Below are 19,436 nucleotides of genomic sequence, written 5' to 3'. Positions count from 1 at the left end.
ACTAAATTGATTTTAAAAAATCTCCACCAATATGAATAATTTAAAACCATGTTTGTGTATGTGTGTGTGTGTGTGTGTGTGTACTAAATTGATTTTAAAAAATCTCCACCAATATGAATAATTTAAAACCATGTTTGTGTATGTGTGTGTGTGTGTACATAAAAACAGTAATAAGATTACTTACGAACTGGTAGGGTCTGAAATGTTTCAATTTTGCTATATTCTCCTTGCCCTTTTCCATTTACAGCAGCAACTTTGATTTCATATGTTGTGTTTGGTTCTAGACTGCTGAGAACCACCATTGCTACAAGAAAAAGGACAAACATTTGCTTTAAAATACACATGTTGTGTGAAAAGTGCCTAGTATTTTCTAGCATGCCTGTTTCATTTTTTTTATGAACACTGATGACCTAAATAAATATTTATTTGAATATTTCTGCAGCAGAAAACTTTGAATGAATCCAGTATCATGCAAGTGGCCTTCTGCTTACACAACCAGACATTTTTTCTCCTCCTTTCTTCAACCATCCAAAATCTGGTCCAGATGATTTTCCAACTGGCCCGAGAAGATTATAAAAGCAGAAGAGAATCTTTAGAGCAAAAGATTTGTGAATCTGTTTAGTATACACAATCCTTTATAATTTTGAGTATGCTGCTATTATATCATAATACATTTTGTCTGATATTATTAATGAATAAATACTATGTCAAATGAACATGACAAATTCTGTGTGCTTTTATATTTATATACACATATATGTATGATTATATATATATGTATATTGATTTATTTCTATACACATGGTTACATAAGAATTAACAAAGCCAACAGGAAAATTAAAAATAAAATAATTAAATTATTTAAATATTTCCATATTCATTTTCAATGTTTAGGGAATGCATTGCTGAGCTGGAAAAGAGTATATGTCTAAATACAGTTTAGAAATGCTAATTGATATAAACTTGATCTGCACTCTCCCAAACATAATACAGTAATGAAGAAGTGTCCATCTTTTATCAGTATAATAGAGAGAATAGACATAACTGAATGTGTTTGAAAAAAGAGTAACTTTGACTTCCGGTTGTGATGGCGCCTCGCTTAGACTGACTCCGAGGTTGCTGCGGAGAAGTCTCAGCCAAAACGGAGCCCCGGACCCAGAAAGGGATTTCTGTAAGTCCGGGAAATTCCCCTGACTGTCAAGGGAATCAGAGGGGGCGCGACGGAGGACCCTACCTGTTTATGGTCTGAGTTTATTCTCAGAGTAAGTCCGACCGCTACGTGGAAAGGACGGAAGAAGCCATAACAGGGGGTCTGTAGAGCAATCCACACTAGTTTTGTGCAAGAAGCAATTTGTTCGCACAGGGACGTCACCAATTTTTGATTTGTTGTAGCATAAAGGAAGAAATATAGAACTAAGGCCACCAAAGCCCTGTTAGATAACAACTTTAGAGATCGCATCAGATCGGAAGTAAAAGAAGGGAAAGTACCCAGAGAACTTTATTTACTTAGTATCTTGGTGTTAAAAAAGAAGCTACCCAGTTGTACAGAGGACATATAGCTTCAATAATAATTTTTTGGGGGGGGGGAATATACATATTGAGGGACTATTTTTGGCTTAGATTACTCCTCATGGATTCCAATCCTACACTAATTTGAGTGGAAGAGAACAAAACGGGAATATAAAGGGTAAATCTATCAGCCTTGAATACCCACCTGGGAGGCGACGAGGACAGGAGCGGGGGAGAAGCAGCGGCAGAGGAGTGTCTGTGTGCCAGCGCGACAACGCCTGTCTCTCCGGACGGGAGGGGTGGAGGAAGGAGTGCACCGAGGGAGCTACTACAGGAAACACCATAGAGTAGAGGCTAGAAGGTCGACGGAAACGCTTCTGGAGGACCGTGGAGGAAGTGGAGATGATAGAGATGACAAGAACAGAGCGACAACGGAAGAAGTAAGAAGGAAGTACAAACGGAAGTGTGGCAAAGTAAGAGTATTAGAGTGTGGGAGCATAGACTGTCGGAAGGAGGAGTGTTGGAGGACTAAATAAAAGGGATAGATGTGGAGGACAGAACGACGACGGAAGAAGGTCAAAGGAAGATAAGGATACCATCGAGAACTATCAGAAAAGAGAAGGGTGATGGAGGAAGGTCAAAAAGAAAATTAAGACTGGGACTTTGGAAATAGAAGGGAATACAGCAACAAAGTAAACAGACTCTATATTGAACAGTTTGACATAAAGTAACAATAGTTTCAACAGGATTGTGATATAAGATCTGGGGGTAAAAGTTAAAGGAGAAGTGGTGATTAAAGAGAAAGTAAGTGTATAGTGAAAGCGTGATAAGGAAGTTAGAGAAATAATTGGAAGGAATAGAAAAACAAGTATTTGGGGATTTAGAAAGAAATTGAAACTGATTTATGATATAAGTTGAAGGAGAAAAAAGGCAAGAAGAGAGAGTAGGAAAGCCCTCTAAAGGAAAGGGGGGAAAAAGAGACATAGTAGTGGAATAAAAACAGTCTTATGCAATTTGGAGGAGAGCTTAATTAAAAAGAAAATCGTGTATAAGTATAATTGAAACGTGAGAAGGAATATATGTGTTGATAGGGGAAGAAGAAGTTAATTGTTTAACTGTATGGTTATAATATTGTTGCTAATTTTAACTCATATCTTTTTGCTTTTCCCACTTAAAACTAATATCTCTGGGTGGTAGAGGTCTCTATCTTTATTGTGTTAAAGGAGAAGAATAAGGTGGAATTAAGAGTAACATGAACACCAGGGAACAATCCCAGAAAGAAAATCAACTTGCTCAAACTCAAAGAAAATTATCTATTGACAGACCCCAAACCCCAGAAATGAACCAGCTTCTATTGGAAAAAATAGAAAATCTGTCTATTAATTTGTCAGCAAGTCTGGCTAAAGAAATGAATAATTTTAAGAAAGAAATAAAGCAAGAGATACGCTTGGATCTAAGAGAAATAAACCAAAAAGTGGATACTTTGATCCAAGATAATCAAAAAATTAAGCAAAGAATTGATGTGGTGGAATTTAGAACTGAAAAATTGGAAACAGACTTTGCTAAATTCATGAGTAGAAGAGAAGAAGATCTAGATGAAAAAGCGGTATGGGAACAGAAACTAAGAGAGAAATGTCTGAAAATAAGAGGACTCCCAGAAGAACAAAATGAAGATTTAGCAGAGAAATTAATAAAAGGAATTGCTAATTTTTTGAAGAAGGATCCAATTTTTTTTGAAGACGAGATAGATAAAATCTATCGTATTAACTCAATTGTTGCCAGACAAAAAGGTCTTCCCAGGGACGTGGCAGTGTATTTTGTCAGAAAACGGGTCAGGGATCAATTTTTGACTATACACAATAACACCCCATTTACTTTTAACAACCAAGAATTAAAAATTCTGAAAGATGTGCCTGGTAGGCTTTTAAAGAAGAGAAAAACTATACCCCTTTGACCTCGCTACTTAGAAAAGAAAATATCCCATATCGGTGGGAAGTGCCAGAGGGTTTGACCTTCTGGTGGAATCACAAAAGAACAAAAATCTCTTCCCCAGAACAGGCAAAAGCTTTTTTAAGGAAAGTGGTCGAAAAAAAGAAAGAAGTATACAAAGAAACTCAAGTGTCCCCAACTGAGGAAAGAAGAAAGAAAGATAGAAAAGGTGGTGGAGAGGTGGACGATCTGGTGGTTCTTCTAAGACAAAACAAAGAAGAAGAGGAGGAAATAGAAGAAGAAGAAAATCAGAATCCAATTCCTGGAAACATCTCCAATTTGGACAGGAATTGAGTTCTGAAGAAGAAAGGATCAGAAGAGAGGAGAAGAGAGAAGAAAGTGAGACATTATACTGACAAAGACGAAGATTTGTGGAACCTTTGAAAATTTTGCATTACTATACTCTTGCCTTTTTAAATTGTTAAACTTAATAAATAACCTTGATATAAATTTACAACAAAATTTGACTTCTCATTTTTGTTTAAGAGATACAGTTTGAATATGGCGAACCAGCTAAAACTGTTATCATGGAATGTCAAGGCTTAAACACACCTCAAAAGAGGAAAAAAATTGTCATTACTTGCAAAAACTTCACTTAGATGTGATATGTCTGCAAGAAACTAGAATTAGAAAGAAGGACAAAAAACATTTAAGATTTCCAAAATTAGGACAAGAATTCATCTCAGCTTCTGAATATAAAAAAGGGGGGTAGTTATATATATTGATCCAAAATATGAAGCAAAAGAAATTAATAACGACCCAGAAGGACATTATTTAATGTTAGAACTGAATTGCAACGCCCCAAAAAATATTAATAGTAGGGGTATATGGACCATTAGAAAATAAAAACAAATTTTATAAAAAAATTAAAGAAAAAACTATCAGATCTTGACTTTGATTCCCTAATTATGTTAGGGGACTGGAATGGTGTGATAGATCCTGAAATAGACAAATTTTCTGAAAAAAAGGTCAAGAAACAACAGGGGAAATTACCTAAAGAATTTTTTGAGATGATGAAGACAGCGGTAGTTGAGGATGTCTGGAGATGTAAGAATAGCACAAATAAAGATTTTACTTTTTTCCCAATCCTCATAAATCGTGGTCACGCATAGACATGATTTTAATATTGGCCCATCTGATCTCCAAGGTTAATAAAGCTTCAATTCTCCCAAAAATTTGGTCAGACCATAACCCAGTGCAGATTAATTTAACAATAGGGAATAGTGAATATAATTGGAAATTAAATAATACAATATTAAAAGATGAGGATTTGATTAGACAACTAAAAGAAAACATTCAAAATTACTTTAAAGATACTTTATACAAAGGAACAAATTGGCAAATGGGTGCTGCCATTTTGATATGACGGACGCCTAGTGTCCGCACATCTCGGCGCCGTTGTGACGCTGCAAGGGCACCATTGGCGCCTTGCGATGTCACAACGGCGCCACAAGACAAAGCCGCTTTTTGCAGCTTCTTTTTGCTGTGCAGAGGGGCTGCACGGTTTGTCTGCTGCAGCTCCTTTGCGCAGCAAACAAGGGCGGTGGCAGATTGCCCTTTTGGGCAGTCTGTAAAGCGCCTATGTTATAGAAATGGTTTGTGGTGGGGTTGTGGTTTTTTAAAACCTTTTTAAAATCATGATCTGCATTTTTATATTGTTTTTAATCATCTGCTTTTAATTGAACTGCCATTTAATTCTTTAAAACTTTTGTATAAATAAAGCTTTAACGATATCTTGGTTGCTTGTTTTTTAAATGCTGTAGGCCAATTTGGATCCTAGATAGGGATAAATGTGTGATATAAATAAAATATATAACATGGTGATAATTCCTGGAATGTGGAAATAGTATAACAAACATTCCATGTTTGAGAATACATTCTATGGCTCCTTTGCATAGAAGAGTGGATCTCTTCTCCTCAGAAAGGAAGCTGGTGGTATGGTGATAAAACATTATTCCAGGGGCAAAGTATCAAATTTGATCATATATCTGCAATGTATGATCCTTGGTAGCCAAGAATCAGATCATATTATCTGTCAGTCAGGGACGTAGCCAGGATTTTGGGAAGGGGGGGGTTCCAGACTAAATGCCACCATTATAATGGGGCTTGGGCGCAGAGGCACACACCATTAATTGTTTATAATGGAAGGGGGGGTCTGGAACCCCAAGGGCCCCCCCCCCCCCCCCCACCCCCCTGTGTCAGTCATAGTTCTGATAGGAACATCTTGTTCTGAATTATATTGTTCAATCAATCAATCAATCAATCAATCTTTATTAATGCATAAGCCAAAGGCCATTCGCATGATAAAATATAAAATATAAAACCAATAACAGCAATTCAGAATTATAAAATATTCCATCAAATCGCATCCAGTTTTAATACATAATATACTTCCAATCAATTAAATAAAACAACTTTAAAAGAAAAAACCACTTCAAGGTTTGGGTAAGATCATCCACCTAAGAATCATTAAAAACATTTTTAAAAAAACAGAAACAGCTTCAAAGTTTAGATAAAGTCATCCCCCTGACAATCAACAGCAATGTCTGCTATTACCCTTGCCCGAATTTTGTTTGCTGCTGAGGCAAACAATGAAACCTTATAAGTTACCTTAGAATCAATATCAGACAAGAGATAAAAAATCTTTTCAGAAATGGTATTAGACTGTAAATTGGACAAAATAGATCCCATAAATTTTGCTCTTGGACCAGTATATAGTGAGCAAGAAAACAAATAATGAGGCAAATCCTCGATTTCTGGGGCTCCACAAATACATAAACGGGAATCCTTAGGTGTATGTGAATATCTACCGTCAATCATGGCTGAGGGCATTGTTTGGAAGCGAAGAGCTGTAAAAGCCTGTCTAAGCTTTAGAAATGTAAGATTCCCTAGATACACAGCCATCTGATGGTCCAATTTATATAATCTAAACCAATTGGAAAATTTCGAATTATTAATAGCCACTCTATCCAGATGTACATCATGGTTAAAAATATATTCACGGAGCTTCTCTCTTGAATTCAAACTAGAAGAATTTTCAGTTAGAGCAGGATATAATTCAAGCAGCCTCTGGTGTCTTGAGCTCCAGACTTTACAGGTTGATAAATATTGAAAACACAACTTAGGAAAAACCTTAAGCGTAGAATCTTTAACAGATCTCCAATAATTAAGTAAAGTAAAGTGAATGCGAGCTCTAATGGAAGGGAGGCCAACCTCAGCCCGGACCAAGGCTGCAGGCGTGCCAGGTGGAAGTAGGAGCAATTTCCTGAGAAACATATTCTGGATGGCCTCCAGTTTGACCATTTGGGAATCATCCCAACCCCACACGGCAGCACCATAAAGAATCTGGGTTATAACTTTACTCTGGTATACTTTGACAGTAGGTGCAACTAGATGACCCCCTGCCTGATTATAGAATCTAAGGATTGCTCCAATTGATCTCACAGCTACTGCTCTACTAGCTTCTATGTGGGGCTTCCAAGAGAGGTTTTCTGTGAAATGAATGCCGAGATACTTAAATTCTCTGCATTGTTCAATCTGATGACCATTAATAGAACAACGAAAATCAGAGTGTCTTTTCCCAAAAACCATTACCTTAGTTTTATTATAGTTGATAACAAGCTTTTCCTTGGAACAAAATGCCTCTAGCTTGGAAAGTAACCTTCTCAGACCTATACGTGTAAGTGAAATTAGAACCATGTCATCAGCATATAACAGAATAGAGATCTTTTTTGATCCAAGTGTAGGTGGAAAAAATTCTGGGCCAGAAAGTGCTGGAATGATGTCATTCAAATATAGATTAAAAAGTGTTGGTGCCAAGAGGCATCCTTGTTTAACTCCTTTATTTGTAGGAATAGGATCAGTTAGTGAGCCAGAGGTACCAACTCTTATCCTTGCTGTTGTATTGGTATAAAGTTCCTTAATCAAAAACAATAAGCGGTTGTCTATATTAGTGTTGGCCAGTTTATGCCATAACAAGTTTCTGTCAATTGAATCAAAAGCTGCTGCTAGATCAATAAAGGCAGCAAACAGATGTTTTGTAGGGCCTTCAATTCCTTTCTGGGCTAAATAATAAAGAGTCAAACAGTGGTCGATAGTACTCTGGCCTTCCCTGAATCCAGCTTGTTGATGAAAGAAGGGTGACACCATTACATTTTGGAAGTCAAAGAGAAGGCTGTCAGAACCTAGGGCATGATGATGGTTTGTTTGTAGAAGGACCTGTTCTTGCCTGAGAAAGTAAGACTTTTTAGAGGAAAATGAAGCCCTAGAAGGTGACTTTCTGAGTCATGATATGGGATAGCTGAGGTTGGGAAGAGTCCTTCCACAAGCAAAACTGTTTTGATTTCAAGATAATGAGCTTCTATTGCCTCTTTCTTTCTTTCTTTCTTTTTGCAATAAGCTTCATCTTTTTTTGTTTTTCATCTACAAAGCATGGGAGAGGACCAGTATATTAAATGAAAAATCTACTATAGTCTTAGCATACAAAATAAGCCCTGACGAGTGAGGCCAAGAGTGCCTAATCAAAGATATTGCTCCCACTAATGATTCCTCAGAGTATTTGGTGTGCCTAGTTATTATTTGTTATGTTGCCAAGTGCTTCAGGGTGGAACACTAGCTTGTTGTTTTCTTTGAGGAGTTGCTTGAGGAAGGATGCTATCATATCCCATAAATACTGTTGGTGGATGTTCATATATGCTTTGTAGTTGGCAAAATACAAAGTAAGGGATGTGGTTGAGTATGCTTTCTGGCCATCACATCTTGCTTTTTACCTTGTCCACTAGGGCAGAATGAGGCTTTCACAAAGGTTCAAATTGTGATGCACAAAGACTGAATTAGTTTGGGATGGTTGGGGAGAAAGACATACTGGTCTTGCTCATTATAAATGTTTTTGATGTAATGACATGTGAGTGGGATGGAAGCAGATGATTTTCGATCCTACCTGGCTACTTGCATAATGGAGCAGGTAGAGCTGCCAGAGTAATGAATTGCAGCTGTACCCATTTGAAGCTGTTTGCATTGTTCTGAATCTAAATCAAGTGCTTTTGCAATGTGCAACAGGGACATATTTCATAAGATGAGAAAAAATGCACCCCCCACATATGGAGACTTCACTGATAAAACATCCAAAGAAGAATATTATGAATCTGTGTTATCAGTGTGGGTGGAAGAATCACAGTAGTACACAGGTTGGAGATAGTAATAGGTATGTTTGAAATAATAGGTACTATAGTAGTAGGAGAAAAGGGTGGTTGCAGAGAAGCTGAGGATGAATCTAGTTGATGCTCACATGGTGACAACTGATGCTGGGAAATAGTAGAAGTAGTAGCTCTATTTTTTGCATGAGTGAAGGCCTGCTAATGTCCACATAATATGGAGCTTAAGGACATCACTGTCTAGTTATCTCATCATAATGCTGAGAACACTAATGCCTAGGGGTCACATAAGCATGCCAATCCAATTGTAGAGATAAAAGCTGTTCCCAAAAGGGGTGTCAAGTAGGAAGGGTGTTTATACCACATTTCCCAAGACTCTTGGATACTCTTAAGCATGGAGAATATAATCAAAGAGATGGACGATGATGTGACAGGTGTCATTTGGAAGAGTGTGGATAATGGTGTTCAGGATCAAATGTGGTCCCTGATACAGTGCTCCAAAGACCTGTCAATGATTTCACCTTTGGAGACAGAACCAAGTAACTCAACATCTCCTAGGTCTTGTGCTGAGGGCAAAAGTTCCTCCTGGAACCTCTCCAAAACAGGCATGGGAGAAGGTACTGGACAGGTGTGCAGCCTCTGGATGCCAAAGACCTCTCCATTATCTCATATTTGGAAACAAAGACCAGTAACTGAACATTTTCCTTGCACTGCAGATTCTAAGGAGGTGCATGGCCTATTTTGGACTCGTGTTGATGATGTTACCAAGATGGTCTGAGGTTAAGTACCCACAATAGAATGGGGACATCTAATAAGTCACAACCCAGGGACTGTGTGGCATGACTCATCCAATTATGAGAGCAGAATCTCTTCCTATTCCAAGGAATATATCTACTTTAGGAACCAAAACACTGGATTGCTCATCTTTACAACCAACTTGATGTCTGTAAATTCTCATACTCCTAGTTATGACCCCTGGATATTCTTAAATCTGGAAAAGAAGAATATTGCCATTCTGACATGACATGTATCCTCTGGTGGAATGTGGAACTGTACAGAGTGCTTGAGAATGGTGTTTGGAATCAGAGTATATGATATTTTTTGAATTCTTAGCTTTCTTCACTATTTTCTTGATCTCTTTTCTGGGAGTCATTGGTATAGTCAGATACTCTGGTTCATGAACAGGGGTCCTTGGTATTAAAGAAGACATAGGTGAATGATTCTGACTACTGAGGGTGTGAAATTTGCTCTATAGATTTTTTTAGTGAGCAAATGCCCACTGAAGCCATATAAAGGGGCTTGTTTGGGGCAGATAATTCAGAAGCATTGATCACAGCTTCCCAAAGGAGATATTTCAGGTTTGAAGAATGGTTGCTTCAGGCCTGATGCATGAAAGTATAACAGTGAAAGCAACTGCTTACTATGTGTGTGTCTCCTAAACAGAGGAGGCCATGGGAGTAGCTTTCAGACTGAGGAATTGTCAGACAACACCCAAGACACTTCTTAAAGAGACTTGATCAGGCCATAAACTCATGAATGTGAAGAGAGAAAAAAGCTTCCACAGAAAGAAAAAAGATGCCAAATAAAAGGAAATGAAAAGAAAGAAACAAAAAGAAGGGCAAAAAGAGAAAAGATATTTCACTAAATTAGATTATGGTCTGAAGAGCAAGTTCCTTATAATGCTGCTGATAGGGGAAATAAAAAGTTTCAGCAAGAAGTGATTAAGAATAAGTTTACTTAGTGGCAAGGGCAGCTTTTCACTGCTTTAAAAAAGAGCAGCATTTTGCCAGCCCTTTTTGGGCTGGCAAAGCACCAGAGGCATGCAGTTTCCATGGGTCCGATCTGGCACTCCCAGAGGCGGTGCAGAGCTGCTCTGTCGGGGTGGTCTGTACAGCCCCTTTTACATCACAATATATTTTTGTCCATTAAATGACAGATCACAGTTTCAGAATGTTCAGAAAGCTAAGAAACAAAATAAGTATTTTGTACCAAGATAAGCCAACACATTTGTTTTCAAAATCCAACTTTACTCACTCAATTGTATTGGTGCGTAAAAGAGTAAGAGGTTCTTTATAATGTTAAGATGTATAGTTTTGGGACTCCCAGAATTATTATACTGTTTTTATTAATGTGGTAACAATATCTATCGATTTAATCTTGTTGCATACATTTATTTCAATGCATATTTCCCATGGAAGTTCTTAAGACTAGTTAAATGCTCCAGTCTAAATTTTCCATACTTAATTCCTCACAAGATATACTATTCATTTTCATTCTAAAATGAAACACTCTGAAGGACAGACTTTTACTAAGAAAAGTGAAATAACATTTTCTGTTTCTGCTGTTATCATATGCTGCAGCTTTCAACCTTCCAGTAAAAGAGGGGAGAAAAAGAATTATAATTATTTATCAGCCCCACTTGAAAAAACCCCACATTGGAGCTATAATTAAATGCATATTATATAAATAGATGTGAAGCCAGCAATAATTGTAAATTTTAACATCTGTTCTCAGAAATTTAGCCTCTGGGTGTAGAAAATGAGATTATTCATTACAATGGATCAGTGAATGTTGCTGCCACATAACCCCTCACCCATTTTACTAGTTCTTTAGGAATATGCATTTTTTCCCTGAAACTCCTAATTCTTTAAAAGTTTACAGTCTTACAGGTTCCAGTTAATATGGAAAAATTTGGGTACACACAATTTCAATGCAGTACTAAAATATAAGTCCCTAAAATGTTCCAAGGAGACAGTAACCTAAGATACTGCTAAAACCCATATTTCCTCTATGTAGCCACCCATTATATATAAACAACCCCTCACATGGAATAGTCTACTATGATGTTCGATTGACCTTAGATATGAACTCAAGTTAAACTATCTGAATATGTAAACTGACCCTATGATTTCAACATAATGCATAGGAACATAACATTATTTTAAACATAGAAACATCCACTTGACATTCAAAAGTTGCTTACTTCTTTTTAATGTTAAAAAACATTGAGTAATAAAATATGGAAGAAAATGAAGATTTCTGCCATAGATAATTCATAGTATACAAATATAAAGATCAGGACTGACATAGTATTAAGAGTTCTAACACTGTGCAAATTTCATCCTGTAAATCTTAAATGATTTCCAATATACTAACAATGGGTATTTACCCCATTTTGTATCCCAAAATACTTTGGTCATTTTTTAAAAAATTGGGAAATATAGTCAATTTGCATGAATAATGTGCTAACCTAATTTTTATTTTTAGTAACATAATGCATTCACTTTAATTTATAATTAAATGGTATCTAGCTATAATAATAAAAGTGTGCAAGTGTGTTTGTCTATCTCCACCATACGTCCAAGGCCATGAAACCTAGACACTTCTAACTTGTATACAAAAAGGTATACAAAAAGGAACAATAAGGATGTGCATGTCATATAGCTTTACTTTAAAAGTAGATTAATAAATGTTAATTATTGAACATCTTAAGAGGCAGAAGCTGTGCCAAAGCTGTTCTTGAGTCCTTAGGACTGGAGTGTGACTTTGGAGTGGCTCCTGGTCTCTTAGAACACATGCATCATTTAAACAGCATACTTCCAAAGTGACCTGAAGCAACGTTATTTTGGCCTGTCTGTACAGGATCTCTGTCACTGTCCAACCAAATGCTCAGTTGCTGTTCCCAAGGTTACTGAATGCAATAGGAGCAGTAACTGAGCAGTAACCTGATTGTTTTCAATTTGCAGTAGAACTGTAGACATAATATCAAGGAATTCGCATGGTGGGGAGCTTGGGTTGTTGCCCAAGAGGAAAGGGGGTAGTAGCCAGAAAAATTTTTGGGACTGTGGTGAAGATACCAACAAGCTAACCAATCACCAGCTACAGATCATAAACCAATCAGGTGCTGGCTGAGGGATTTTGAAGATTCTGTGTGGAGTTGGTTTGGTTAATTAGGGTTTGGAACTCAGAGAGAGAGAGAGAGAGAGAGAGACACCTGTGGTGCCCAGTAGAGGACAGTTGGTTCTTAGGGTTCCAGGGAGAGTTAGTCAAGGACAGTTAGGGGTAGAGTCTTCAAGGAAAAGACTCCCTACCATTATATACGTCCAAGACTCTAGGAAAGAGAGTGGCTGGAGTATAATATCTTGAGGGAGATCTTTAGTTGGGGGTTGTGAAATCCAAGTTTAAGTGGAATAGTCTGATAGTAGGACTGTGGGAGTCCTTAGTAAATATAGATAGTGTTTTGTATTAAAAAGATTCTAAAGTAACTAGTATCTGTAACAAGTGGGAGCCAAATAACAAAGTAACAAGTGCATAAACCATCTGAACCAGTAACATATTTTCAAACCATTGTTTTAAATAAATTTTTTTCTTATTTGAAAAAAGAAAAGACAAGCCTGGTCTCAACTTTCTACCACGCTACACACTTCACATTAAAATTGGTGGTGGCAGTGGGATAAGAACTCCAAGGTGACCGCCATCATAAGAAAGGATTTGGTGGCTGATCACAGGGACCACTGCTGTAGGGTCTTGGTATTTACTTCAAATTTTCCCTGGACACACTACATCTTGTTTAGCCTCAGAAGTGTGTAACTTGCCATAGGAGGCACAGTGGGATGCCCATGCAAACAGCCAACTAGCACATAACAAAGGGCTTAGGTAAGTGGGGCCAGCTCCGGGGCCAGGTTACTCTGGGGTAGCCAGTGCAGACAAGACCTACATGTCTCTAGAAACCTCAACAAACTACAAATTCTATGACTGAACCATCACAAATAGAGAGACATGAAAATGATAGCTATGTCATACCTATACACGCTGTTTTTTTTAAATCCATAGTAGTATTTGAGATATGTGGCAAAATGTACAGTTATTATTCTGCCTAATTACTCTGAAATAAATAATTTTCCTTCTGCTTTTTCAGTATGTTTAGCCAATGAGTTAAACCACTGCTGAATTCTTGTGTCTTTGAGATTTTAAATGACAGTTCATTGTTGTTTGCATTACAGTACTAGTTGTCTGGAGGTCTATGGGAGATATAGTCTACAACAGTGAACCTTCCCAGGGGCTTTATAAAACACTTTATTTACTGTAACTGAGCAATCCTTGGGGTAATCCTGAATCAGGATATTCCAATTGTTTCTATTTTATACTTGAGATGTGGTTGTGAAGCTGAATATAGGGACTTTTTGATAGCTTTATACAATTCAACCAGTATTCCAAACTTTGTGGAATCCCCGTTTGTGTACAACCTGTGTCTGCTGAATATCAACAGCTCTTAAAAAGACAGGAGGAAAAAAGTAGTAAAGAAATATATTCAGTAAGCGTTGCATGTAAAGGGTGGATTAGTTCATCCTAAAGAGTTTTGTAGTATGTAGCTGAAAAGCAATCTAGTCCAGGTGATTTACCTGATTTCATTTCCTTTATTGCTTCAAGAACTTCCGTTATCAAAATGTTTGAGTTCAATACTTTTTTCTGGTGGACTGTTATTTTATTTGAGTTCAATACTTTTTTCTGTTGGTCTGTTATTTTATTTGGAACGTGTTGCTTTATGTAATTTTTTAATTCTTGTACATGACTGTCTCCTTTTTCTGTTCCTTAAAAATTGGAATAACATATCTCAAACACTTTTTGGATCTCTTTTGGATTTATAACTTTCTTTTTCCCATCATTTATTTCTAAAATCATTATTTTTTCTTTCATCTTTCTTAGTTTGTATACTAGTAATTTCCGAGTTTTATCCTCAAATTCAAAGTGTCTTTGAAATTTTATCTTTTTTTCTATTTCTTCTGTTGTAAGGGCCGATAACTGCTTTTGTAGCAATTTGATCTCATTATAAATTCCTTTATTCTTTGGATCTTGGGTTAGTTCTTGCTCCTTAATATTTATTTTATGCATTATTTCTTCCAGTCTTTGATTTCTTTGCTATTTCCATTCAGATTTCTTCTGGATAAAAAAGCTTTGCATCATTGCCTTGCTGGCATCCCATATGTTTTTAAATTCAGTCCCTTTGTTCAAGTTTTTTCGGAAATACAGTGTTGAGTGTTCTTTGTCTTGTTTTATCATTTTTACATCTTTTAATAGGTGTTCATTAAGCCTCCATGAAATTTCTTTCTTCCTTTTTTTCAAACATATTGAGAGAGGATTGTGGCCAGATAACAGAACACCACTGGAGAATGAGGTGGGCAAGTGGAGGAAGGAAGAAGGCAACCAGCCATCTCTGCCCTCCTCCAACCATGGAGAAATAAGTGAAGAAACTAAAGTAGGGAGGGATGTGGATGAAGATGGGGATGGACTAAAGGAGGGAGGTCACAAGGGAAGGGAAGGAGGAAAACCCAGGGAGGCATAAGGGAATGGGTAGGAAAGCAGGAGGAATAATACAGGAAGACAGACAGCCACTGGACAGCAGAGTAGTGGTGGATGTCAGTAAGAGGAGTGAACAGTGACACCATAGCTAACATTGGTTGGCACTGCACACAGTGAGGTGTAGGTGGCCCTACTTGTGTAACCCCATCACCTAGTAAACCATATGATGAGACACCCCAAGTGAGGCACAAGCAGAAACAGAGTATTAACAGAAAGGGAAGGAGGGAGAGATAAAGGAATATCACATTAGCAAAACTAGCCAAAGGCAGAAGAAAGATGCAAAGGCAAATAGTAAACACCCTTAGGAAGGCAAATGGCATCAAAAGCAGCATTATACATAAAATAGGAATGTGGAATGTGAGGAGCATGAGCCAAGGAAAGCTGGACATAGTAAAAATGGAAATGGAACACATGAACATAGCAGTACTGGGAGTGAGTTAAAATGGACAGGAATGGGCCACTATGAATCAGACAACTACGGTGTTCTATTCAGGGAATAAAAAGACAAGAAGAAATGGTGTGACTGTCATACTAAGAAAAGATGAGGTAAAAGCAGTCAGAGAATACAATGAAAAACCAGGCCAAATAATTTCAGTAAGGCTCCATGGTAAACCTATGAATATCACCATAATTCAAGTATATGCACCAACCACATAGGCAGGACAAAAAAAAAAAAGATAGATTCTATGAAGGAGTACAGGAGGAAATTGACAGCACACCAACACAGGATGGCAAGATGATCATTTGAGATTAGAAAGCAAAACTTGGATGCAAAGAAGAATCAAAAACAGTAGGCAGATTTGGATTAGGCAAAAGAAACAAAGCAGATGAATGTCTGATAGATTTTTATGAAGCCAACAACTTATTCATTGCAAACACATTTTGCATACAACCAGAAAGAAGGCTATACACATGGACATCACCAGATGGTCAATACAAAAATCAAATAGATTATATAATTGGAAACATTTAGGAGTAGCTGCAATGACAATTTAACAAATAGAAACAAAAATCCATCAGTGATAACTTTTATTGGCCAAACAAAATGCACAATGTACTTCTTGCAAGCTTTCAAAGCTCCATGGGCTTCTTCATCAAGTAAGATGTTACAAACCAAACACGAGGGGAAGAAAAAGAGTTGTAGATGTTATTCAGATGCCTGTATGTTGTTTCAGTCCTTAATAAAGATGTTATGATGGGGAGGACATCATTTGCAGGCAGGCAGGCAGGCAGGCTCCTCCTCCTTCTGGCCAATACAGCAATAAGGAGCTTTCCAAAATCCAGGAAATTTAAAGTCCTTTTGCATCTCAACAAGGACCCATATTTTGCAATCCAATATGTCTCCATTCCAATGAGATGACAGGCCTCTTTGAAGGCAGAGAACAATGGATTTCTCAAGAAGTCTCCATGTCATTGTATCAGGAACATGTTGGTGATGTAGAGGTAAAACATGCGAATTCAGTCCAAATTTAAAAAGAAAAAAGGCTACTCTTCATGGTTCCCCTGTTGCAGCTATAATGCGGTAACTCACACTACAGAAAACATTCAGGGGTAGCTGTGTTGGCCTTTTAACATATACAAACAAAAATCCATCAGTGATACCTTTTATCGGCCAACTGAAATGCACAATATAATTGGAAGTAAAACATGGCAGAATTCTATAATGGTGCCAAAACTAGGCGAGGTGCCGACTGTGGCACAGATCATGAATTAATCATATCAAAAATAAGAAGAAAACAAAACCAGTTATTATACCAAAATATGATCTAAATAATATCTCAATAGAATTTACTACATAAGAAACAGATTTGCACTATAAAACATAATAGACTGATAACCAGAGGAATTATGGTCTGAAGCCAGTGATCTAATAAAAAAGAATGTAGACAGACATTTTCAATAAACAAAAAGAAAGAGAAAAAACATGGATGACAGAAAAAACACTAGAAATCTTTCGGCCGGTGAGGGAGAGAATAGGCTGGCCTAGCGTCATCAGGGGCTAGCCTGAAGAGAGAGCGCCCTCCCTCCCTAACTGTCATCTTTCGGATGGTGAGGGAGAGAATAGGCTGGCCCAGCATCATCAGGTGCTAGCCTGAAGAGAGAGTGCCCTCCCTCCATAACTGTCATCCTTTGGCCTGGGAGGGAGATGACCAGGCAGGCCCAGCTCCACCAGGGTTAGCCTTGAAGAAGAGACTCCTCCCTCCATAACTGTCCTCTTCCAGCCTGAGAGGGAGTGAATAGGCTGGCACAGCTCCATCAGGGCTAACCTGAAGAAGAAGAGCCCTCCCTACAGTCCGTCTGCCTTGGTCCAGGCCTCAGAGGGAGAGAAGAATGCTGGACCTGATCCCCTCCCCCCCTCACCATTCCCTTCTCCTTTTGTGTCATGTCTTTTAGATTGTAAGCCTGAGGGCAGGGAACTGTCTATTATCCCCTCTTTTGTAAACCGCTCGGATTCCCAGTGATTGGGTGGTATATAAATAAAACCTATTATTATTATTATTATTATTATTATTATTACAAAAGAGAGAAGAGAGAGAAGAAACCACAAGGGAGATACAGTGGTACCCCGGGATACGAAAGCACCGCGTTACGAAATTTCCGGGATACGAAAATATTCCATAGGAAAAACTGTTCCGGGTTACGTTTTTTTTTTCGTAAGCCGAAAAATTTTTTTGGTGCTTTTCGGCGCTTTTTCGCACGAAATCGCGGCTTCCAGCGCTAGCGCCTATGGCTTTTTCGGGTTGCGAAAGATTTCGGGTTACGAAGGGCGCCGCGGAATGAATTAATTTCGTAACCCGGGGTACCACTGTAGAATCAAACTAATAATTGTGAATGCAACAGTACAACATATTGCGTGGAAAGATAAAGAAAATTGCTACAATGACCAATGCAGAGAAATAGAAGACAACAACAAAAATGGAAGAACGAGAGATCTATTTCACAATCCAGGAAATCAAAGGAAAATTCAAACCAAGGACTGGGACACTCTATGACAATAAAAATATCATAATTCAAGACCAGGAGTGAATAAAAAGACATCGGATGCAATACACAAATAATTATACAAAAGAGATGACGAAATGAAGGACATGTGGAATGAAGAATCCTATGAAGATGAACCCTAAATTCTAAAAAGTGAGGTGGAAACAGCAATAAGAGAAATAGTGAAAAACAAATCACCAGGAACAAATGATATTCCAGTTGAACTGCTGCAGTCCACATTGACAGAATCTCTAGTGCTGACCAACATATGTCAGCAGATATAGAAAACAAAACAATGGCCAACAAATTGGAAGTGATCAATATACATCTCCAGCACAAAAAGGGAGACACAAGGGACTGCAGAAACTATAGGACCATAGCACCAATCTCCCATGCAAGCAAAATCATGCTCAAAATTCTACAACATAGGCTCAAACCACATATGGAGAGAGAAATCCCAGAGGTTCAAGTGGGATTCAGGAAAGGAAGAGGCACTAGAGACCACATTGCAAACATATGATAGCTAATGGACCACACCAGGGAATTCCAAAAGAAAAATCATCATGTGCTTTATAAACTATAGTAAAGCCTTTGACTGTGTAGATCATGAAATGCTATGGAATGCCCTTAAAGACATGGAACTGCCAACACATCTGATAGTCTTGATGAGGAATCTGTATTCAGGGCAAGAGGGTACTGTCAGAAGAGAATACAGAGAAACAGAATGATTCCCAACTGGCAAAGGAGTCAGACAAGGCTGTATCCTTTCACCCTATCTGTTCAACATTTTTGCAGAACATATTATAAGAAAAGCAGGCTTAGACACAGAAGAAGGAGCAGTAAAAATAGGAGGAAGGAATATCAACAATCTAAGCTATGCAGATAACACCATAGTATTACCAGAAAACCTCACAGACCTGGAACACCTACTAAGAAAGACCAAATAAGAAAGTGCAAAGGCAGGCTTAATGTTGGACATAAATAAAACAAAAATAATTTCCACTGAGGACCTTCACTAGTTCAACCTAGACAATGAAGAAATAAAAATAGTAAGAGAGTTCTCACATCTGGGATCAAACATTGATCAGAACAGGGACTGCAGCCAGGAAAACAGATGAGGATTAAGAATGGGGAGGGTGGCTATGAAAGAACTAAAGAAGATCCTAAAATGCAAGGATATACAAATGAGCACAAAAGTTAGAATCATACAAGCCACTGTATACTCTATTACAATGTATGTATGTGAGAGCTGGACAGTTAAGAAAGAAGATAGGAATAAAATCCATTCATTTGAGATGTTGTGCTGGAGAAGTGTCTGAGGATTCAAGGACAGCCAAAAGGACAAACAAATGGGTCCTAGAGCAGATCAAGCTGGAAACCTCCCTGGAAGCCAAGATGAACAAACTGAGGCTGTTGTACTTTGGACACATCATAAGAAGGAAG

At 37.8% G+C, this 19,436-nt stretch overlaps 1 protein-coding gene across 1 annotated transcript in view; it reads right to left on the bottom strand.

Annotated features, from left to right (window-relative positions):
- Nucleotides 1–19,436, bottom strand: part of NCAM2 (neural cell adhesion molecule 2) — a 290,517-nt gene that overhangs the window by 68,194 nt on the left and 202,887 nt on the right. Inside the window, exon 13 of the mRNA XM_042459409.1 lies at nucleotides 185–304. Within this exon, the coding sequence (XP_042315343.1) occupies nucleotides 185–304 (120 nt within the window). The remainder of the gene's footprint in view (nucleotides 1–184; nucleotides 305–19,436) is intronic.

The sequence above is a fragment of the Sceloporus undulatus genome, chromosome 3, assembly GCF_019175285.1.
Source record: "Sceloporus undulatus isolate JIND9_A2432 ecotype Alabama chromosome 3, SceUnd_v1.1, whole genome shotgun sequence".
Lineage (NCBI taxonomy): Eukaryota > Metazoa > Chordata > Lepidosauria > Squamata > Phrynosomatidae > Sceloporus > Sceloporus undulatus.
Note: the sequence above shows the minus strand (reverse complement) of the source record. Positions and strands in the feature narration are given on the sequence as shown.